The 24,812-nt window shown below is 39.5% G+C and overlaps 1 protein-coding gene across 8 annotated transcripts in view; it reads right to left on the bottom strand.

The window, feature by feature from the left end:
- Positions 1-804: 804 nt before the first annotated feature.
- Positions 805-24,812, bottom strand: part of PHF21A (PHD finger protein 21A) — a 129,516-nt gene continuing 105,508 nt past the window's right edge. For 6 of the 8 annotated variants that reach the window (XM_051622126.1, XM_051622122.1, XM_051622130.1 and 3 more), the window contains 10 exons: positions 23,497-23,793; positions 20,662-20,760; positions 19,521-19,572; positions 18,940-19,019; positions 18,405-18,465; positions 15,795-15,958; positions 9,455-9,610; positions 7,828-7,903; positions 7,397-7,500; positions 805-6,417 (listed from right to left, as the gene is read on the bottom strand). In XM_051622126.1, coding sequence (XP_051478086.1) covers positions 6,163-6,417; positions 7,397-7,500; positions 7,828-7,903; positions 9,455-9,610; positions 15,795-15,958; positions 18,405-18,465; positions 18,940-19,019; positions 19,521-19,572; positions 20,662-20,760; positions 23,497-23,793 — 1,344 coding nt within the window. In that variant the 3' untranslated portion in view covers positions 805-6,162. Of the gene's footprint in view, positions 6,418-7,396; positions 7,501-7,827; positions 7,904-9,454; positions 9,611-15,794; positions 15,959-16,036; positions 16,060-18,404; positions 18,466-18,939; positions 19,020-19,520; positions 19,573-20,661; positions 20,761-23,496; positions 23,794-24,812 lie in introns of all 8 variants that reach the window. The other 2 variants (XM_051622128.1, XM_051622129.1) reach the window with 1 other exon arrangement.

Below are 24,812 nucleotides of genomic sequence, written 5' to 3'. Positions count from 1 at the left end.
TAGCCAGTGAAAATTTTAATTCATTCAGTCCAGATTAGAAGAAGGCTCTGACTGCCCCAAGGTCTGCTTCATCTGCCTCATCCCACATTGTAGCACAGAAGTCAAAGGAGGCTCTGGTCAGGATGGGATGACTTGGCAGCAGAAGCAAAGCTGGGCTGACTTAGTGTCCACTCCCTTTCCTATCTACAGCTGAAAAGGTCATTTGGCCCTTTTAGAATACAGATCAACCCAAGTCAGAAATAGAGGCAGGATAAAGAGCCTTTTTGTCCTAATCTTTCCATTGTACTTTCAGTTTCTGTAACTGCAGGGATACCTGTCTCCTCCCAACAAAGCCCTATTTCACTCCTGGATTTTTTCCTAACCTCAGTTTCCTTCTCATCTCTTTCCATTTTTTTCTCTCTGTGCTCTGCTTTACCCCACCTGACCCTCCTTTCTTTTTCTCCTCCCGCTTCCCTTCTTCCTCTCCCCTGTCTCCAGCCCTGTAACCCCTTCTCACTGTCCTTGCTTCTCTAAAGAGCCTTCTGTCCTTTCCTTGGTCCCTGCAGCACCCACTTCTGGCCAGGAGAGACGAGAAACACTGGCCTGACCTCATGCAACAGACACTGTGGTTAACAGCACCAGTGCTCTTGGTGAGACTGTTTTCCATTCACTACTCAGATAGCTTAGTACCACTGACAGGGGAGACAGACAGACCCTCACACAGGTAAAGTCTTGGTTTTCTGAAACAAGCCCACATCCTAAATTGACCTATAGGAGAGGTGTTTGTCTTTTCATGGGTCTATAATTACCAAGCTTACCAGTGCATAGTATAAATAATTTTCTTTATTGGCAAGTTTCAACTATGTGCTCAGCCTATACAAGACACAACGATGCAGAAAGTTCTTGTCCCAGATAAAAGATAAACATGGGGGAAATGGAAGCTAAAGGTAAAGGACAGAGTAATTTTTTTGAATATTACATTCCATTGTGTAGGTGTTGCAAACAGGACTGAGGCTTAAAGAAAGATCTGAGTAAGATGGCAATAACCTGGAGACAAAATGTCTGCAGCTCTTGTGTTTTCCTGGTCCCACCTGATTTCTAGGGCATTCCCTGGTCTAGGTCTGACCACTGAAAAAAAGGATCCAACAGCACGTTGCTGCGAGGCTTGCTCATTATGCCCTCAGAGACTAGTACCTAGCTGGCTGTTGGAAGTGTTCTTTGAAGATCTTTTGCCATCTGAATGCCAGAAACTACAGAGTCCACATAGTGCTTGGGGAATGGCCTTTGCTGAGGTAGTTTGTTGGCCAGGCAAGCCTAAGCGCCAATCAATTAGCTGCATGACAAAACATCCTCCTCTTTCTCCAGGTTCCTGACTCATTTGAAGTGTTTCTAAACACTTGTCAGAAAACTCTCTGCAGCGATCCAGCAAGGCTAAACTTGCCATGGATTTTCAGAATCTCAAAGGAGGACAGATGGAGGTGAAGAAGGGTCAAAACAGTTCTGAAAAGACACAACAAATTCTGCCTAGAGGTACACGGTCCACAACGAAGTGCAATACCAGTATTTCAGTGGTTATCTGAGCAGCTCACCAAAAGAGGCCCTCAGTAAACGAGTGAATTTTGGTTTGACATCCGAATATTTAAAACATGTCTCATTAAAAAACATGTATTCCTCATTAGTGCTTCAGATGTAAAGATGGCCAGGGTGCAACCCAGCTGGGAAAAAAAAAGAAAGAGAAATATGTGCACTGCAAATTCACAAGTATCTTCTACTGCATCCACATAGGAAGGAAATTTCAGAGTTTACTGCCCTGTATTGTAGGCTGGCACATCTTGGTGGGACTATGAGGGAGATTTCACTCTGGCTCCTCCTAAATGCTGATCATGCTGCTTTTCAAGGCTGTCTCTGCCACAGTTCAGAGAAGATGATTTGAAGCCAAGAAGGTCAGAATTAGCCCCCAAATTTCTAGACAGCTGGAATACAGGCATGCTTTTTTAAGCCTGGTTAGCTATGAAGAATAAAATACAGTACTGTTTTTTTTTACCAACAACAAAGCAAACAGATCTGCCCATAAAATTATCACCTCTTTGATTTCTAGGTAAGTGGCTTTTAATTCATAGCCCTGTGGAGAGAAACGTCCTTGTGACAAAGAACAGAGTCCTTCTTTTCCTCACGCAAGCCATTAAGTTCATCCTACCATCATGGCAACTCCTGGCTACTGATGTCCATCCATGCTGCTCACCCTGCCTGCCAATCATCCCTGGAAGTACTGCCTGTGGTGCCTTTGGTACAGCACTAAAACCACTACAGCTCTAAACGAAGATAATGAGAATACTAAGGATAATACTAATTCTTCTAGCCAGGTCATGTGCTTGCTTTCCTACTCTGACCTCAAAACACCTTTCCAGCTGTTTAAAGAACAGAGTGGAGGGAAAAACTACTTCTGCAATGCTTACTCTATTTTTGAACAAAGAAGCAGGGTGACTTCTTAAAGCCCTTAGCACTGGGCTGAGAGCCAGGACTATCTCTGATACGTGCTTCCTCTGTGGTCTCATCCCTTCCTTTAAAACAAAGATTTAAAAGCCACTTATTTCCCACCAATGACAAGCAATGACATAATAATTAGTTAATATCTTGACAGTGGTTTGGAAATACAAAATATCAGTCATTATGAAAGCTTCCCAAAGAGCAGAAGCAGAAACAGTAGAGCAGTTTAGCAGAAACTCACTCTGTCTCAAATATTACATAGGAAAAAAACAAACCCAATCCAAACCCAGAAGACAAGCTTGAACTTTAAACTGTCAAGAGTTTAAATTTCTCCCTTGATTGGAACCTCTTAAAGCAGCTAGAAAAACACAGTTTTCCTCTGTATTTAGCAAATGCCAATTCCCCTTCCACCCTATTGCTGCTAATTGGGCAAAGAGAACCCCAATTTACTTGTGTTTGTGCACATCATTGCCAGTGTCAGTGAAGCCCTGGGAATACACCTTGCCTATTGACAGATACTGCTGCAGAGCCAAGACGGAAAGCATCCAAACAGGATCAGGGCAAGAGAGAGAAAACCACCTAGCAGCATCAAAAAGTCTCAGTTAAGACCCTGTTTCTGCCAGGTAACGATTAGCTAAAGGCATCCTTTTACAGCCTGGAAAACAAATGCTGTAAGAATAGGGACATAAAGTTTATACTTAACTACTTGGGTTCTGGAGACAAGCAGATGCCTTGGAAAAGCAGTAATAGCTGTTTTAACATCTTCTGGCTGATTAACTGTGTTCAAATTTAAATATGGTTACCAGTGAATTTTACTTCCATCCCCTCCTGAATTGGCAAAGAAAACAGAATGAGTATCCAGTCTTCAGGCATAGCTTGCTACCCCCAGATAGTGCACATCTTTCAAGGGAGCTCAGAAGATAACACCAGAAAAAAGAAACGTGAAAACCATGAAGACTCAGTGCACCTGTTCCTAGAGACGGTCCCTTACCAGGAACGTACTCAATGCTTCAGAAGATGTTAAGAATTACCAAAGTGCCCAACAAAAGAACAACCTGGCCAAAAAAAAAAAAAAAAGCAGTTTCTCACAAGTAACTGGCTGTTAGCTGCTGGCTCATATTCTAAAGAAAGAAAGCTCATGCTCAGTTTGTTTTTTCTCCATAGTCCTTTTTTAAAATGCTATAGGTTCCTGGCCCAGTGCTGCCCAATGGGAACACTCCCACTGGCAACTGTGTTAACACGAGGACGTTTTTAGTTTGGTCAATTTTGAAATAATCTGCCCAGCTGTTTTCCTGACACTTGTGTTAACTCACCCTTCCAGCTCTGCTAGTTCCAGAACAGAACTCCAAGATCAAAAGACAGAGTCAAGGTTATCATGGGTTCAGCTGAGAAGTGCTCCCAAGAGTCACTTTCCCAGCTACAGACAAATGTGAGTACTTGGGATATCAGTTCTGAGCTCAGAGCTGAAAATAGTGTACACTCCTATAGAAGGAACAGAAGTCCTTAAAGGGCAGAAAGGCAACCTAGAGGAGAGGGAGGAAAACAGCTCCAAGAATCCTGCAAAACTATACTTGGTTGTGGTAGCAAAGAGATTCTCTCAGGCTATGTAGTGTCTGGAGTATTTACTTCTTGTTCAGAAACGCATCCTTGAAATCCAAAGCTTTTCTCTTCTAGAACCAGCTGAGCAGGTTGCCTTGCCACCCAACGCATGCTCTCAAGGGCACCAGACCACAGAGACTGCCTCACAACGTGTGTGTAGTAGCTCAATTCTGCTCCCTCTGGAAGTAAAGGGAGTTTTCCCAGTACTTCCAGTGGGAATGGGGTTTGCCCAAATGTTTGTAAGCAGCAGTGAAACTAGGCAGCTCTGGGACAAAACCCTAAGTGACCAGAATCAGCACTGTAAACTGAGACAGACCCCATGGTAACAGAAAGCACAAGGCAAGCTTTGCTATCTAGAGTGGAAAGATTATATATGAGACAAAGTTCTTAAACAAGAGGATATAATGGAAGGTAATTTCAGTCCAACCAACTCACTGTCTTTCATTCTCAAGCTCTAATCAGTCCATATCACAACATTATAAAAGCTTTAAACAAGCACGCTGCCAACTGCTTTTCTCTGGGTTACAAACACATGAAAGAATGGGAGAGGTATGGAAACAGCAGATACAAGCCTGGCAGATCCTCCAGGTGGGGTGAGATCCAGCACTGTAGGATTTGATTCTCTTTACTGTTTTGCCAGTAGCATATATGGTATAATTTATGGAAACTGTCCCATTGGATTTTTAAAAACAAACACAGCAGAATGTCATCGTAAATAAGCAAAGTCTGTGTTAAAAAATTCTAAGTACACAGCATTTTCTCCAGTTCTGACACCTTTTTAATAGAAATCACTTGTTTAGGAAACAAATAGCACTTTTGTAATTTTTTTTACAACGTTTCTTACCTTGATCTTATTTTAAGTAACACTAGGAAGACCTCAATATCTTTTATTTTCCTTTTTAATTTAAAAAAGTTGTGTTTTTTTTTTTTCCCCCAGATACAAAGATTTTGCCCTTGCATAAAAAAACAGTGCCCAAAACGATGACACAAGGACTCACAAAGACTCACTGTATCTCACTGACACTATTACTTCTAATCTATACCATGCAAGGTCCCATCTACCTCTTTAATTAGACTGTCAGCCTGAAAAACAGCTTTTCTATTCCTTATTTAGTTCTTGTTACCAAAAGAAGAGAAAGGAAGTGAAAGAAAAGGACATTTCTCTGTTCAGTTCACACATCTGGGTCATGTGCTACTTTGTTCAGGATACCTTTGTTGTTTATAAATATAGAAAAGGATTGGAATCTCATTTTCAAGTAATCGATGTACGTTTTCTCTTGGGACACCTCCGTCCAATGCTCCAGGCTGACCCTGGATTCTGGCTCTCTGTTTTCCCATTCCCAACATAGCCTTTCTGGATGAGTATGAGGACTCAAACCAATTCTGTAAAGCATGTCTGTTGTTTAATGTGAAGAAACAGGATTAACCCAAAGCTGTTGGGACAGCAGATCCTCAACCTGTACGTGTGCTGGTTACTCAGCGAAAAGTCCGTCCTTTCCTTTTGTACATCTCCTGTCTAAACAATAGTAAATACTGCTTATTTGATAGACTTGTCCCTTCTGGGCACTGGGATTTGATAATTTATATTTCTGTTTTTTTGGTTTAATAGTACTGAGAGTTTAGAAACAGGAAAAGCCCACAGGCTCTTTGGACTTGTTTTTGTTTTCCCCTAGCTAAAAAAACTGTTCTGCAAATAAGGATTTGAAACCTGCTCTCCTCCCTCATCCCTGCTCCTCACCCCAAAAAAAAATAAAACAAACCTATAGTGGCTGTGGAGGCTGCTGCAGGCACACACTGGTGTAAAATATAGAGAGAGTAAATATATTATTTCACTTGGCATGGTGCTGGCAAAGAACCCCCAGCTGGCACTATTCATGTAACATGATCCAAACTTTGCATGTACACACAGAATAAGAAGGATCAATTGGCAAACTCCGGTGCCGCCTGGCACAAGCATCTTCACGCTCTCTCTGGAACCAAAGAACTAAAGAATTCTGCACTTTCCAGAAGAAATCCGGTTTTGCTTTTCTAGAGTTTATTTATTTTGCTCTTCCTCCGCGCTGCCACCTACCTTGGCCCCTTCTTAACTTCACTGTGTTATTTAGTCTCATCGCCCTTGTTACAGTTCACCATGCAGCTCTGGGAAGGGGAGGGGGCTAAGGTGGAGGTGGCAGCACTAGTATTGTTAGTGGAGTCCATGCCATTGGAGATGGCTACCGAACTGACGTCAGAGTTTATGGGTTTTGAAAGGTCGATGCCTTGGATGAGCCGGATCAGTTGTTTTACCTTCTCCAAGGAGCTGTGCATCTCCTTCTGTTTTGCAAGGATGGTATTCTTCATTTCCATGCATTTCTGCAGCAAAACAGAAAAGCAGGAATAAGTTCAAGCTTATGAATGAAACAAGGTGAGAGAAGGAATGGGATATTCACAGGCCTGGACCTGGATATAAGTACCCAGAAAAAACTCCAGCTACAAATTCACTTTCCCAGCCTAGAAGAAAAAAAAGAGTCTCAGGGCTGTGTTCACAGAAGAATTAATATTTTTCGGGCTGAGGAATTAAATTGCTAGTATGTAGCTGTCACCTGGTATGGCCCCCTTTTATCCCAAGGTGTTTTGCAAATCCACACAGACGGCTCCATCCTTTTATGTTCCTTTTGAAGGGAAACTTCCAAGTATGTGTTCTTATTATTTTCCTACTAGTATTGCATTGCTGAAATTCCTTTAGCTCAGATCTGCAAACTCAGGCATCCTGCTGCAGCTGACTGCTGACAGTGTGTGTGCATGCTGCTAATGGGATACAGCCTTTGCTTTCACATACATTTTAGCAGGAACATCACTTCCTCCTCTCAATAAATACAGGGACTCTGGACAAGAAAAACAAGCCCTTCTTCACTTGAAAATCTTATTTTGTGGCCACTTCTTTCTCTTAGAAGTGCCAGTAACCTAGCTACCTCATCAGTTAAGTGTCAGGGTAAGATAACTTTAAAAAAAAGCTCAAAAATGATGTTTCAGGCATGAAAAACTGCTTGTATCTATATTTCAAACTCTCAGAAAGGAGGAGATGGTAGCTATAACGTTCAACGTGTTTGTGACCTGCTGATCTTATAGGTCACCTATATGTCTACAATGTATGATCAGTATGGATCATGTATAAGTGATTCAAAATTTATATTGCCTTTATTTCATTCCTGGAAATGAATGGAAATGCTCACTCAGTTCTCAACAAATTCAGTAGAAGACAGGTCTAGCGCGTTAACTCACTCTACAGTTTTCTCTTTGCATTCTGGCACCAGAACACAGGTGCAGAGTTATCTGGGAGGGCAATACTCACCGTTATAGAATTACTGAGTTGTTTGACCTTCTGCTCTAGTTGTTCTCTTTCCTGTTTTAAATCTGAACTCCATTTAAGTAGTTTCTGTTTTTCCTCTTCTTTTGCTGAAAAAAGAGTATTAATCCGAATATTTTAAATGCTCCTGTCACAACAGTGGATAGAGGCTCTAAATTGCATCATGTAAAGAGGGCAAGTGAGTTTAAAGTCAATTCAATGACTTTTGCAGTAGATTGCATCCCAAATTTTGCCTACATACCCAAGCATCACAGAAGGTTTAACAAATATTTAGACTGCTATTTTCACTTCATTAGTGATTAAGGTTCTTCCCCTTTAATTGCCTTTTGTAAAGTAAGTATCATTCTATCCCATTCCCAAATTAACATCTTCCACTATTAGAAGTGAAACAAAAGTACTGTTCTCCATTTTCCTACCTGCTTTATATGCAATATATGAATGAACAATTGCTAAAGTTCCTGGCCATGGGATTGCTTCTTCCTTCTTTAACATCTGAAAGAAAAGTGTTTAGAGATTTAGCCAGTACATGATCTACCTCTAAGAAAGCAAAAAGAAGAGCGGCAAAGAGGGAAAGACTAAGGATTTTATTTTACAGCTATCACACATCTGTTCTGAGATTCAGCAGAGGGAATTACCCACAACTGTATTGTGGCTCCCAGTAAGCAGGCCTGTTTCCTACAAATGTCAGCATTTTCTCAAATTCTTTCCATAGCTGCAAATAAAGTCTATTAATGAAACTGAGCAACTTAAAAGAGGAATGAAAATATATCTGAAGTCAAGCTTGCCAGGAGACATTATTTCATGGTTCAGATAAATTGCTGATCTTAGTTGTTTTGGGAGAAATGTTTTTATGGCACAGAGCAGTAGCCACATCACACATTCAAACAACACACGTCTGGCTAGTAAAACATGAAATCGTGCTATCTCCCCTTCTTATCAGAGTAGTTTTAGTACAGTTGGCAAACTTTCTTTATAAGGGAAAGCACCATTTATGTCTTTCAGACCCTTCCTACATATTTCTTCCTAACAAACTTTATTTTGAGAGGAAAGGCATCTTTTTAGTAAGTGAATCAGAAGGGTGTCTCAGAATATTTGGTCACTTTATAGTGAAGTAACTCAGATTTCCTCCCCTGGTTACGTGGGAACCTATCAAGAACCTATGAAGAGGAGGGGTAAGGTCAGATTAGACAAGAGCAGGAACAGGGAAGTTGTAACACCCCCTCCTCTCTTGTAACTACTGACCGAGCCACTTGAGTTTTGCATTCTCATTCTTCTGAACAGCATGTCATACACCATTTTCTTACATTACCACCTGGGTAACCAAAGGTCACATGGGTGACCAAGCACTATGCTACATCAGACAGAATGTTAACAGCTTCAGGCTGCTGATTAACAGCAACACTTTGCAACTTCTGGAGTTCCAAGTAAGGGTTAGGAATACAACAGTGGACTTCTTTCTCTTGTAATCTCAATGCAGTTATAAACAAAATATTAAAATATCATCTGTTAACTTCAATTGTGTATTTTCAGAAAGGGACCTGGAAGGAAGAACCACCCAACTCTTTGCCTGTCGTCATTATACTGATGCTAGATGATATTATTAAAAAAACGACTGAAGACAACCTCTCTGCTGTTTGATCTCTATCTATTGAGGTAGGCTTGTGCAAATGTTCTATTTATTTGTCCAGAAGAATATACTAATAACTTTTGAAAAAAACAATGAGCTTAAGATGAACAGGAAAATTTCCATGGGTCACAGAATTTTTCCCAAATGTCTGTGTGCTTTGGCCCATAAAAAGAGTGAAAACACAAGGGTAATAAAGAATCCAAATCTGGGAGTAAGACATAACTGTTTGTATTTGCATGCATTCCAACAGAAGTAATTCCATCAAATTCACACAAGCCTTATTACAGATCAAATAGGTTTGTTCACTGTCAGGCTATCTTGACCTAAGTAAGCCAAGTTATCTGGTTATTTTCTTTAACACAGAAAAAATCTTTATAGTGGATTGTACATAACTCTCCCTGTCTGTCAAACAATACCTGATCTTGACATTTGGGACAGATCCACATGCCCTTGGGAATGGTTTTCAGAGGTGGGTCCAGACAGTCCAGGTGATAAACACGTGAACATGTGTCACACATCAGCAACTGCCCACTTTTTCTGCAAACACTGCAAAAATCCTCATGGATATCACCCTACAAAATTGAGGGGAAGGGTTGTGGGTGAAAGAAAGACAGAGAAAGAGAAGGCAAAAAGTGAACTTTGACCTTTGACATTTACATCCTAGTTGAATGCAAAGTTTACAGCACAAACTTATTCTAAGGGGATTCCAAACAGTCAAGCCCATTTTGAAACAGGAAAGCCAGGCAGGATATCAGAAACACTCAGATCTGTCCTCCCAGGGCAAATTAATACAGCAAACACTTATTACTTTAACTTCTCTTCACAACTTCAACCCCAGAGCTTCTCTTCTTTAAGATTTCCCTTTACCCTGTTCTTTTGTTTTGTTTTTCCTAAAGTGATGAGCAACCCACTTTGTTAACCTTTCTCATTTCTGGATGCAAGCCAAACTCCACTTTAGGAATGCTGATGAGGCTGTCTCTCGCCAGTAATAAGCGTGTAAGAAACCCCAACTGAGGGACTTAAAAGAACACTCTCAAATATTTAGGTCACCTTTAAAAATGAAACTGGAAGGAAAAGGTGGTGTGCTTGTAAATGAAAAAGAACAGAGCAAATTATGTTCTGAAACAATCCTTTTTACTTCACTTAGGTTACCTCAAATTGCACAAAAAAGCCATGACTCAAAATTTTCTCATTCTCTATAGAGTGGTTTATGTTTCATCACTAGTACAGGCTGAGAGCCAGGAAGAGGGAATACCAAGAAAGATTTTGTAACCAGGGTTTTTTTAAAGAAAGAATTGAAAATGTTACTAGCAATGTCTTGTAAAAAAGGTTTATTTACTATTGCATTGTCATCAGAGATTTTTTTTTTTACAGCCATTAACTCCCCAGAAAGGTAGGTCTGATTTTTGTCATTTTTTCTTCTCTCTCCTCTCCTCCTTTTATTCCCAGCTCATGTCCTCTCTTCCCACTGCCTGTGGGTTGTTCTGTCAACTCACAAGATTCAAGACCCCACCTGCAGTTTGAAATACATGGTTCTCACCAACTTCAGGGAAGTTTCACACCCACCAGTTCTGCATGATCATGATCTTAAGATGTCTGTGCTGAGTCAAACTGCACGCATACAGTCCCCTCTATGAAATACTGTGTGCAAGGCTTCATTTTCACCTGTACAGTCTTTTCACATGTGTGAATAAGTTCTATCAATTAGGAAGGATAGCAGACTTGGCTGCACACTCACACATTAAGTTGCCAGGCAAGAAAAATGACACTAATCTCTACTATGGATAAAATATTAAACACATTAGAAGAATGACACACAAGCAATCTGCTTGGGTTTCTACTCCCCATCTCTATTGCTGATGAGGCCTTTCCTCAGAGGGAAGGCTATTCTTCTCTGAATTCCCAAGGTTGGCACTGATGGAAAGTTTTGTAAAGGATCAACCTGCAGAGAATTTCCAGTGCTGTGTTTTGGTCCCATAACTCTGAGAGATCACTGAGAGCTGGGTTATGGTATTATTTCATCCTTTAGCACCAAAGAGTTTCCCAGTGTTAAGTGAAGAACTAAATTAGTGGCATTTTATGCCTCTTGTGAAGTGATCTGTGTAACCAGACTGGGAAGAACTTCTTTTCCTCTATCATGCATTCTGGGAGTACAAGGAAAAGAAGGCAGGCAGGAGATGTCATATAAGCTAAAACAAAACCTTCTGCAATGTAAGGAAAAATTTAAGAGGAAAATTCTCACATTTTAGAAGAAAATTCTTTGAGAGAATTACATGCATCAATATGCTTTGATTGCTACAGACTGCTTGATGGCACTTGGTAACTGGCTCAGGTGCAAAATTATTGGTCTGCTGAAGACCAAACCTTTTTTGACTGATGCCCTGCAGAAAGAGACCTACACAAGAAACACATGCAGTTGCTTCTTGAGAGGGAGACATTTAGAAATCTAACCCAGAACCTTCTAAATTCAACTGAATGCTGCAAAACCTGAAGTGACACAGCTGATCTGTGTGCAGTGTGGCTGAACACACCGAGATGACAACACACATACAGAAAATGCACAGTCCTCTTTTTGCTAATGCAAAATTCAGTGCATTTCCTCAGAATTAGTAACTGGCCTTATAAAAATCCCAGCCACTGTTTGATTCCAAAGAAATGCCCGAGGTTTCACAGACAGCTAATAAATATCTGCATGAAGGAGGGTTGGATTTGATGTTGTGACATCACAGAATCACAGAATATTAGGGGTTGGAAGGGACCTCCAAAGATCACTGAGTCCAACCCCACTAATCTCAGCTTTTGGACCAGCTCTGTGGAGGCTACAGGAAGTCAACTTAGGGTTGAGCAGAGCTCACTGAGGCTCATCTAGCACATGGTACAGGGACTAAAGAATAATTTCAGAACAGAGACCACAAAAGGTGATTTAATGTCACTTTTTGCTCCACTTCCTCTGCACCAAGAGACCAGGAACATAAATGAAAGCTTTTTGGACATCTAACAGTTTTCTTTACTTCTGTAGTTGACTAGAGTAGTAGGGCCTGGCTCTAGGCAATATAACTGAATAGTAACATGTCAAATCAGAAGTTTGTGTATTTGAATATATAATATCTATACTTATATGTACATTTCACTGGAACAACATGGGAAAACTAAATATTCTGCAACACAAATTGTTCATGACCATATGAACAAAGATTATCACAACGTGTGATGTAAATGAATTCACTTCACTAATAGTACTGGCATTTCCTAAATTTAGGGGCTTGATTTTGCAATCTGAATGTTCTCTAATGCTCCTCTCAATTGAAACATTGTTTTATGTAAAAAGTTTACTAATAAAAAGGGATTTTGTGACCACAGACCTGAGCCATCACTAGAATAGAGATTTTTGCACTGTCCTTACTGCTGAGTAATTGACTGTCAAAGGCAATTGCTATCTTCCAGGTGACTATGCCACTATTGCAAGAGGAATAATCACAGATAATTAAGTGGTTTACAGCCAATTGCCAAATAAAAAAAAAGAAAAAAAAAAGAGAGAAGTTTTTATTCAATCCTATCTACTGCATTACTTCTTTCCTTTACCCAAGATCTACTCCTGCTTTCTACCCCTGGATCCTTACCATCAATTCCACCTCAAGTTCCTGTTGCAAGCTCCCTTCAAGATATATCCCTGTCATTCAGAGAATGACAATGCAGGAGTAAGACAAGGTATCAAGAAGCCTGGTGCCAAATGCTTTCATAGGTTGACTACGACAAAGAGTACTCAAGGGTTAAATATAAAATTTCCATTCTAAAGCCTATAGAATTAGACCTCAGCAAATTAATGCAAAAATATTTTAAAGATTGGCAAAACTGCAGTTTTATTCTGTAGCTGAGGAACTGATTAATTTTTTTTAATTGAGACTTCTGAAATACCTTTCACTTAGGCATGCACCTGTCATGTTTTCATTTTTAAGTCCCCAAAAGCTGAAAGCTGTAAATAAAAGCATTTTCTGTCCTATCTAGAATAAAGAGACATTCTATATTCACATCATCTGCCCTCTCCAACATGACACAGACCAGGCTCACTGCCAAAAGAAGTGATCCTACTTCTCTATATGCCCAGACACTCATTTCTGTCCCCTCCATAAGGCTGGCACACGTGTGTCTATAAAATTAACCAGATTATGCCATGGTCTTGGCTATGACTATAGTTCCCTGATGTGGATTACAATGTGACCTCAGATATATCTGTGCTGGAACAACATAGGAGGCATGCAAAAGTTCTAATTTTCCTCTTTGTCTGCATCCCCAGCATGACTCATACTGTTGGTGTTTTGATATGTAGTACTTTTTCAGCATTATATAGCATTTTTCCAGCCCAGAATACTACCGTTTTTTAGAAGTAGTGCTAAGTTCTCAAAACTCAGAGGGAAAAGGAAGAACCATGCCAAACATATAAATGGGAGAAACTGAATCACAAAAAAGGGAAGTGACTGAACAAGCTTGTACAGCAATTTTATGAGAACATTAACAGAAGACTATCTTCCAGCTCATGATGGGAAGCCATTTCTCTCTTTATGATTAGCAAGAACTGTAGCATACAATGACAGAAGAACAGAACTCATATTTACTTCCGGTCCAGTATTTTGCTGTCTCTGAAGGTTCAAATTTTGTTTAATAGTCTATTTCTATTAAAAATATTTTCATGAACACTGTGAACTATATTTTCTGCTTTTACATGCATTTTATTTTATACCAATACCAAACTGGTATTCAACACCAAGTATTTCTGAGAAATTTACCAAATCAGCCCAATTGATAGTGAATAAGCAGTGAATGGGATTTGGGGATAAAATTATTTTTAAAAATTGAACCCACAAAAATGTTAGTGCTGTTGTATACATATAAACTAAATTACTTGTTTGGAAATATGTTAAAGTAAAGTTATATATGAATCTAAAGGGGAAAGAGTGCTTCTGTGCTATATTCTAATAGGCTTAGGTACGAGAGAATGTTAATTACCTGCTGTGTAATCTTCAACTGTCTTCTTTAAAATACTTCTGATTTCATTAATTAACGACTATTAAAGCAATCCAGAACCTAGGCCTAAATACTATCAAAATTTAGGTCATTCAGAACTAGATTTGAATGCTGCAGAAATTCACTATTCTGGACTTAGCTTGCTGCAACCAGGCACTGAAGAACACAGGGCAACAACTCATTATATTTTTCTGAGAGCTCTTACACAGTGGGGAAAAGACTTAGCAGTACATACACAGAAGTCAGAGATTGTAAAGACCCCCACCACATTATCCAATCCTTCTCTTGGGGCAAATCTAAAAATGTGCTTTCCAGTATGTATGCTAGTTGTTTGTATTGCTTACTTTTAAAAGTCCCCAGAGATAGATGTGAGCCACCTTCTCCATGAGGGGCTGTTCCACAGTCCCATTCATTTGGCTGTCAGGAAATGGTTTTTACTGTCAAGTGCTATTCTCTTCTCAAAAGTGACTATATAAAACAGAACCTTTTAATTTCACATACATATGTTCCCTGGGTATCAGAATTACATCTATTTATTTCAGTGACTCAGACACTTATACCATTTCTATTCCTGTTACCTCTGCAGAACAAATACAGTTCAGAGGCAAGAAGTTGGCCTCTATTCCCTGTTGTATGTGGCCAGTAGAGCTGGTCTCTCATTCCATGTACTTACAGTGGCACAACTACATAGGTGAAAATAAAGCAACTCAACTCTTCCTTAAAGCCCATTTCAATTATATGTGAGAATGTTTAAAAAAAAAATAAGGGGGAGGGAGAAGAGACTGCTCTGACTGCAAAAGGAGTTTGGGGCACCGGTATGAAAAAATAGGCAAGCACCTTTTTATTTTTCAACTGTGTCCAGTAAATATTAGTCATTAAAATTCAAGCATTTACTGCACGTACAACTTGTGAGAATTTTTGTGTAATGAATCGTTTCACCCATACTGAACAATCAGAGTACACTTTCAAACAAACCATACTGTACAGTCCCTTCATTATGTCACTTTGGAACTGTACAGCGACTCAGTCCAATTCTTCCCACACTATTTATCTTAATTTTTTTCATCATGTTTTTGCAAGAAACAGAAACAATGAAATAACTGAATAGTTCTCAACAACTTAAAAAAAGCTGTGCTTTGAGTAGCAAATCTTATCTTTAACTTTAAATAAGGGCACTCAGTTCTTCATAAATTAAAACAAAATTACCAGATTTTAATCAAGACAGATTTTGTGAACTGACCAGAAGGGTGATATATTTAGTTACACCAACACACCAGAACTGCCATAACCACCACTGCTGTGAAGCTGCTCCTGGCTGCCCTGGGTGATCCAAGAGTTTTCCCTCCTTCTCCCATTACAGAAACACCCCATTTTTTGTTCTTATGGTCTGTAAGTAGTACTTTTCATTCACCCCTTCCCCTTTTTTCATGGGTGTCACATTTAATTCAGTCAGACAAGACCTCAGACACTACAAAGGAAATGAGCTCATCTAGCATGCCTGGTGCCTCCCAGTGTTTCAATCCACTGAAGGAGTTATAAATAAAATCTCTACAGGATAAGAACATAGGTGCAGGAGGAAAAAGGAAGGGTGTCAAAAGAATGCTGGACTGTTTCACTGCACTGAATTAGGACAAATGATGAGTGAGACTAAAGAAACAAATTTTGCAACTATGTTCCTTGTGGCTGGTTCTGTGTATCTTTCTAAAATTAAAACCCTCCCAAAGAGTTACTTACGTCTGTGGAGCTGGGGCTAGGCAGGGACACAGGCTGAACAGCTGCGGGAAAAGTAAATGTGGTCTCTGTCTTTTCATTTTCAGGGGAGTCAGGATAACTGGACAGAGGGGATGTGGGGGTCAAAGCACCGAACCCCAGCACCGTGTTGTATTTAGGTGGACGACCTACATATTAACAACAGGGAACACAAAAAAAAAAAAAAAAAGAAAAAAAAAAGAAAAACGAAAAATGATCTTACATACCTTTGGCCAGTGGTCCTCATTGGCTAGCGTGAAAAAGGAAATGATGTAGCACAGAGAGGAAGTTAATACAAAAGTTACAAGTGGAAGGACAGAAGCAAAGATTTAAAAATTTTTTTGAAAACTTTAAGTAGATTTTTGCTAGGAAAGAACATTTAAAAGACGTATTTCAGAAGGAAACGGAAATAAGCTCTGTAGAGAGTCAAAGAATCACTCCCACAAAAGCAGTGTGGGGACACTTGCCACTGCTAGAGGCTATTCAGTTCTTAGGGAAAACATGTTGGCATCAAGACTAGAGAGAAGCTACAATAATTACTGTTAAAATGCTTTCTACTGCTATCCCACACCTCCCTATCTTTCTAGTGCCAGCATAAATCTAAACAAAGGTTAAGTCCTTTATCAGAGGCCAACACTCACCCTGCCCCCCCCGACCCTTTTCTTCCTCTTTTTTTAAACCCACTCACCCACAGATCAGCACTTTCTACCCTACTGGTCTATTTTTACAATTAGGCTACTGCAAGAACCGGTCCTGTTGTTCAATACATAATACCAGCACTACCAGCTGTCTTCCACTGGTCTTCCACTGTAAACCCTTCCTAAATTCTGTGCTCTTGTCTTAGACTTTCTCAGTCAAGTATGTTTGATTATGCACAACTCCTATATGCTCCTTTACACTAGCAGAAGTGAAAAATGTGTTCATAACCATATTCATTGAATCATGTATGCAAAGCAAGCCAACAAAAACCAGTATGTAGCCATTATTTCTACCTCACTTATCCAGGGTAATTTATGGATATGTAAACACAAAGGAGTTAGGATCTAAGAAAAATTCCCAGATCTTATGTTTACAGATCATCAGTCTATACTTATTAACATGCTAAACTTTGCATTTTAGGTCTGGATATGTTCCAAAACCAAGTATGTCCTTGGAAAGGGATTTCTGATAGTGATATCCATGGCTGAAATTTCTGACATGCTCAGCACCATCTAGAATTAAACTAAAGCTCTCAAGGGCACATGCTTGCATAAGCTTTTCACCGAATATATTGCTATACTAAATCACAAAACAAATGTACACATCCAAATCTTTTGTCAATCGAAAACATGTGCTAAGACTTAGGTGCTGATGCAAGGTAAAGGCTCAAAAAAAAAAAGTGTAATAGCAGTCAGTGTGCATAAACAGGCTAAGAGAATATCAAGTACAAAAACATGCAATTGTTTTCATTGATAGAGTAATCGTGCACAATGAGTTACAAAATAGAATTAAGAAATTATTACTAGAAGAGGGAACATTTACTTATCCACAGAGTAAATATGAAACACTCTCTTGCAAATCTATATATCATTTTAAGTAATATATGTAATGTTATTAGAGGATGGCAGTAGAGACTAATGTCTTTTATTTAGAAACAGCAAAGCTGCAGAAGTGTCAGCTTTGCCACACTGTCTGCTGGACTGAAGATCTATATCAAGGAGAGCACTTGTCAAATGAATATTTGACCTTGCAGCCAAAAAACAAAGATAATGCAACTAATGCAACAGCGTTAGGTAGGACTGTGGGGTTTTTAACCTGATCAATTACTTTTTTAAGACAGCAAACTCAGGAGTAGACAAGGTATTACAAGTCTTTAAGGACTGTAGAAAATCATCTAAAATCAGGGAAAGATTTTCATATATGTTTGTTTGATGTCATACACAAAAATGGTACCACATTCTCTCCTATACTGTTCTGATTCACCTGCTGCACCATAATTGAAGTATTAAAATGTTCCCTGTTGTGCAGAAGGATTTCTATGGAATAATACCACATATCTATATGAAAGGTCATCTCTTCTTTTAGGACAAGTGGGATTCTGGTTGCAGAGAAGTGCTCAGGATGAGCATGACAGTCTTTCTTGCTCTAGATAAATTCTTTTGAAGGTCCCATCTCTACTCCTAGTGGGGAACAGGGCTAAGTGTCTTCTCCTACTCAGGGCACAGGCGCTTTTTCCATAAACACCTTCCTCTTGACAGCAACAATACAATTCAGTTATTAGAAAGAGGATCTCAACAGCAGCTCTACACCACTGAATTATGTTCAAACATAATTTGTTCCTGAACTTTGTTCAATCTATTGGTTGTTTTTTTGTTGGTGTTTTTTTTTTTTTGTATTTTTTTGAGAGTGAAACTGAAATGAAACATTGAGCTGCCTAATAAAACCTGTTATGCTAATCTCTAGAAGTCACGATCTTTGTCTACCATGGACATTTACTGGACAAATGAAGTAGTGTAGTGTCCTTCTTTGTTTTGCTCTTCAAATCAGCAAAGGGACAACAAAAGCAAGATGGACAAAGAGACACAGAGCAGGGAGACAGGTCTAAGTATACCTCACCTCTTTTACGTGTCCCAGGATGCATTGTGCTGTTCAGGTATGTGACTGCATTCTTCTTGCGCTGTGGGGAACAAAGTAACAATTTATGCTGGCTAACATTTTTGGCAACAACACTGTTACAACAGCTGAGGAACAGATCAGTAGTATTAAGTGAGATTACTGGCTGTTCTATGTTCTGAAGCACAGCTTCAGAAAGCTTAGCTTTTTTACACTACTTCTGACATCTCAATTGCTTCAGGCTGATATGCAAGCTGACCTAATGGTAAGACTAAGACACACTGCCATTAAACATCAGCTTTACATAGGAGAAGGCAGAAAAAGACCTGAATATTAGAAGAACATCCCAATGTATTTACTATTTAAAAATTGGAGGGTCATATCATTGCAAAGATATGCAAAAATACTGCAAAATTTTGAGTTATAAATGACAGCTTGCCTGTCTAGTTAGAACTGAAATAGTTTAGGAGGAAGCAACACAGCAGAAAGACACAGTTCAAAATGAAAACACCAGCTTCTCCCAGGAAAAAAATAATACCTCGGGCTCAAAAACGGCTCCACTGTACACTGGATTTGCTGTTGTTCTTCTTTTCCTCTCTTGTCGCTTACTTTGGATTTCTTGTAAAGCAAAACATTCAGGTTAGAAAACAATGGGTCTCAGAAATGTTAGGCTGTATTTCACTGTATAGGATTAAGGAGTTCAAATTATAAAACCAATTTTAATCTATTAACTCGTTCACTACAAGTTGCAGTCCCATGAAATAAATTAAAATCCAGATGTGGGTTACAGTAAAATTATCCATGGTGTAACTTTGCAGTTACAGGAGTCGTCCAGAAAACAATGGGACTGTCACAAACTTCCTTCCTACCATCAGAGCATATACTTTCTTCCCAACCACTGATCTCAGCTGCATAAGCAATTGCTTTGTTTCAATGTAGTAAGAAGAATAAAAAAGTATGCACAACAAACATAAGTTAGACCAGCAGCACAGACATCCCAAATGTACTTTTTTTGTGCAAGAAAATACTGCAATTAATACAGAAATATTTTGGACCTGTACTTCCAATTCAAAATGGCCACGAAACAGCTCAAGAACCAGCTTAAGACATTTTTCCTACCTTCCAGGTGGTCATGAGTAACTAGCCCAAGAGACACCATGAAGGCTAATTTCTGTGAGGGGGAGAAAAAAAATTCATGAGAAGTTGAACCGTTAGGACAAGATGTCACTTATGCCCTTTAAAGTCAGTTGACAGGTAACTAAGCAACAAAAATATTATTAGTAATACTTTGTTTATATAAACCACTTTTCATTCACATATGTCAAATTGCTTTATAGAAGATAGACAATAGTTCCATTTTCTAGATGGAAACCTGGACTGAGATACAGGGAAATGTCAATTGCTCACCATCACAGAGTTGGCAGAGCTGGGAACAAGAAAGCAGTTTCTTTACTTCCAATCCAGTACTGAACCAACAATGTGATTGGATCTCAGTAAATAACAGAGCAGTTCAATTGCCAGCAAAATACTGCTACTAGAAGATGTTCTCCATATATTGTGAACTACAAGGAGCAACTCTGGTTTGCATTTCCCATTTGAGAAGGGCTATGGCTTTCTTAAAGGATTCTAATTTTAATGCAGGAAGTGCAAGACATGTAAAAATCAGAATTTGCACTGACATCAGTTAATACTCATACAGTAGTCAGTTTGAATCCATCTACAAAAACAAACTTAATAGAGAGATCATTTAACTGTAATCAGTTCCAAAGCTCTGCATGGGAGAAAGGCTTTAAGAAATAGCCATTTTGGCCACTCTTCCTCCCCCAAATCAACTGGACCTAAACCAGAGTAAAACCTGGGCAGAATGTGAACAGACATGACTCTTTCCATCCCGCTCACCAGAGCAGAAATACATTATAAAGCAAAATAAAGACATTTCTCAAGCATTAAAAGTAACTCCAGAAGTGTAAAACCTCAAAGGAATGGAAATCAACACTGTAATCTAAGGCTCCTGATTAAAGGAAGTATCAGAGGGAAATTACGACCTTCTAACTTACACAAATGCATTCCAGGACTGAAAAGTGCAATGCACTGTATTTATTTAAATTTCTTATACTGCAGCCTTATCAACTACTGCTGTCCAACAGGAATGTATGGAATCTTAAGAAGTCTTGAGGGAACAGAGAGGGAAAAATGTTTTCTGAAGGACAGAGTGTTTCCTTTTTTCTCTTGAAAGAAAGTTCTGTGTGTGTTCTGATACCTGTGGATTTTCTTCTCTTTTTGGCTTCGGTGCAGCAGGTGGAGTAACTGTACGACTTTCTGTTTGCTTCTCTTCTGCTTCCACGTGCGGTTTAATAGTCTGAAAAGAAAGTGTTTCTCTTATTCAGTGATAAGATTGACTTTTTTACTTTGACTAATAAAGCAAACCAAATGCTTTCCTAGATACAATAGAAAAAACAGTTTAGAGCTGGCAGTGTACTAACAAAGACTTAATTGAGGAGTCTGACGTGAAAGCAATGTTAACTAAAGTGTTTTCATTTAATAAAGGATCAAACAGCTATACCACCATTCCGTTAACCCACACAGCCACGCAAGCAATAAAAGTAATCTTAAAGAGTTAACTCCATTACAGAAATCACTATATGGCATGGGAAAACTAACAGACACTTTAAGAAAAAGCAGCCCCTGGAAGACTTCCAGGTAGAAACCATTCTGTATGGCACATGCATCTTGTACATCCCACTCCTCAGTCTTTGTACTTCATAGAGTTATGAATGGCTCAGAAACTGTCTCTCTGACTCCTAAGATTCCAGAAACTTTCTGAAGCTTTTTTCTTTTTTGAAGCCATCATCTTCTGCAATGGTATCACAAACCCTGTATCACAATACTCAGCCCATGGCACATCTGTTGAGGCTACAGACTGAGGGAAGCTACAGAGAGACAAACTTTCCCCTTTTATGATATGGAGAAAATATTAAAAAAAAATAATGTATTTTTAAACCACCATTGTTGTTCTGTATGTTTTTCAACCACTGAATAACCAGTATTTATTTGAAGAGCAAATTAATGTTGCTGACTTCAAAAGGATTAGGCATAAGAAGTATAGCACTGTAGCAGAACAACTTCAAGAGAAGCTGTGGTCAATGGCTCAGTGTCCAAGTGGAGACAGGTGATGAGTGGCATTCCTCAGGGGTCAGTATTGGGACCAGTAATGCTCAACATCTTTGTTGGTGACATGGACAGTGGGGTTGAGTGTATCCTCAGCAAGTTTGCTGATGATACCAAGGTGTGTGGTGTGGTTGACACCCAAGAGGGAAGGGATGCCATCCAGAGGGACCTTGACAGGCTGGAGACGTGGGCCAGTGCCAACCTCATGAAGTTCAACAAGGCCAAGTGCAGGGTCCTGCACCTGGGTCGGTGCAACGCCAGGCACAAATACAGGCTGGGGGAAGAATGGCTGGAGAGCAGCCCTGAAGAGAAGGACTTGGGGGTGGTAGTTGATGAGAAGTTCAACATGAGCTGCCAGTGTGAGCTGGAGCCCAGAGAGCAACTGCATCCTGGGCTGCATCAAAAGAAGTGTGGCCAGGAGGGCCAGGGAGGTGATTCTGCCCCTCTACTCTGGTCTGGTGAGACCCCACCTGGAGCGCTGCATACAGCTCTGGAGCCCTCAGCATAGGAAAGACAATGGAGCTGTTGGAAAGGGTCCAGAGAAGGGCCATAAAGATGACTGAAGGGCTGGAGCACCTCTGCTATGAAGACAGACTGAAAGAGTTGGGGCTGTTCAGCCTGGAGAAGAGAAGGCTCCAGGGAGACCTTGTAGTGGCCTTCCAGTACCTGAATGGGCCTACAGGAAAGTTGGGGAGGGGCTTTTCACCGGAGAGGACAAGGGGTAATGGTTTTAAACTGAAAGAAGGTAGATTTAGGGTAGACATGAGGAAGAAATTATTCACCATGAGGGCAGTAAGGTCCTGGAATAGGTTGCACAGGAAGGTTGTTGATAGCCCCTCCCTGGAGGTGTTTAAGGCCAGGTTGGATGAGAATCTGTGCAGCCTGGTCTAGTGTGTGGTGTCCCTGCTCATAGCAGGGAGGTTGGAAACTGATGATCTTCAAGGTCTCTTCCAATCTTAACCATACTATGATTCTATGATTCTAAATCACATGAAAAGGGCAGGCATTGCTGAACAATTTGTGAAACAGCCTTGAGGTACACAAGAACCTACTCGTAAGACTTCATAAGCAGAACTCAGCATGAGTGTAATTATCATGCACATGATTTTCACAGTCTCCATAGGTGACTTCAAGGCATGTTAGTGAATGAAAGCCTTATACATTAAATAAGCATTACTATTATTTATATAAATTAGAGAAATATTTTATGTTCTAGATAATGTATTATATAGTAGACCATATTATACCAAGATAATATACAAAAGAGTTAAAAATGAAACAGAAGATTGCTTTGCTTTAACCGAATGGCAGAGACTCAGAAGCAATCCACACTGACTACAGTCATGTTTTATTTTATAAAAGTCTTTTCTGGACAGAAACTTTAAAACTAAACATTTAGAACTCCCTGTTTCTAAGGATCTCCCTTCCACTGAATCAATACAATTTAGTCAAGGGGAACTATCAATCTTCAGAAGCTGAGTGAGACTACTTTGCCTCCAGTCACAAGACTGCAAGATTAAGAACTGGCTACATTTATTGTATTCAATACCCCTACAATTTTGCATAATTTTTGCCTTCTATGTAACCACCCTTCGAAATACAGAAAATATTTTTCCAGTGTTTCTTAAAGGCTTGATATGAACATAGACTTCAGCTACAATGTAACCAGCTTATAAACTACCAAAATTAAGACAGTAGGGGGAGCATAAAAACACTGAAGCATGAGAAAAAGATTCCAATGGACCTATCAAAGAAAATGGTAACTTCTGTCCCAAGACTTGCAGGTCATTCTATAATTTGCTCTGTTGTTGGAACATAAGTATCAGTACCCACTGAAAATTCCTCCTTGGCTGACATGCTCTCCAAACCAGCAGAGTAAAGCAATAAAGTCAGTATGCTGCATTAGTACACACTTTCTTATCTGTACCTGTTTTTCAATGTTTGGTTTGCTGATCTGTACAGTCTGAGGTCCAGCAAGCCTGGTACCCGGTGCTGCTATCACGATGCTGGTGAGCTGTGCCATGGGGAAAGTTTTGGCTATGGTTGCTGTCTGCCCATTAACAACACGAACTGGATGTATGGAGTTCTGAGAGTTAGGTAAAGAGGTGGGTGTGAACTTTGTTGTCAACATCACAGGTCTCTGAATTAGCTGAGGAGCTGCAAGCATTGGAGGAGGTGCTGGGGCAATAGGAATGTTATTTTGGGCAACTGGTTTAGGTCGAACCTACAAAAAAAAAAAAAAAAAGAAAAAAAAAAAGAAGAGATGTATATATCAGTAACAGTATTTCAGATGAACTTTTGTACTAAGTCTTTCAATTCAGCCTGTATAATATGCAGAAGGTTGCTTGATTTTTTATAGAATGTAATTTTTAGCATAGTGTCCTAAGTATGCTGTGAGAACAGAACACCACATTTTCAAACCTACTTGCATAAAACCCATACATAACATTTGCATATGCAGTCAGTGTCCCTTAAATGGTATCTGGATGCACAGACACTTCTATTGCATGTTTATTGCCAAGTGTCTTATCTGTATCTAAATCAACAAGCAAGCAAAAAAATTCATGTAACATTTACAGGCACAGTTGATGCTTTCATGATAGAAGTGTGTTTCAGGGCTTTATACTGAGCCTCCAAGAAATCATGAACTGTTGACTGTGCCCTGAAAGTAGTTAGAATTTTCAGCAAATCCATGTTACCTTTGTCAATTCTATATATTCTTTAGACACCTGCACAACCAATCTTGCTAAGCAAAAAAACTGTCAAGATTATACATTAATCCCGCCATTGAAAGTGCTGAAGGCTACAGGAAACTACAGTCATTACTCTCTTCTTCTTTCACAGGAAAGAAAAGAGCCACAAGAATCTTCCAATCCTCCACCACCCATACTTGCTTATTTTTTGTCCATTGTTAAGCTTGTACTTACCACATCATTACAGAGTAAAGAAGTTGAACACATTACCCTGAAACGAAAGACTTCTTCCTTTACTTTCTATTGTCCTATCCACCTCTAATACTCCATAACGTATTTTACTATGGAAAACTAGGTCACATTTCAACTGATCTCCTTTCCAAATTTTAATCAGATACCAGCCGCTCTTAATCAGATACTTCCCTTTCTTCTTCTGTTTAATATTTAGACTTCTATTCACAGTGCCACGTTTCTTACAAATGAAATAGCTCCTCCAAGATATATAAATAAGGAAGCAATCTGTGTCTTTCCCGAACCATGGAAAAAGTAA

Source organism: Apus apus, chromosome 5 (assembly GCF_020740795.1).
Source record: "Apus apus isolate bApuApu2 chromosome 5, bApuApu2.pri.cur, whole genome shotgun sequence".
Taxonomy (NCBI): Eukaryota; Metazoa; Chordata; class Aves; order Apodiformes; family Apodidae; genus Apus; species Apus apus.
This window is presented reverse-complemented; position numbering and strand designations above follow the sequence as displayed.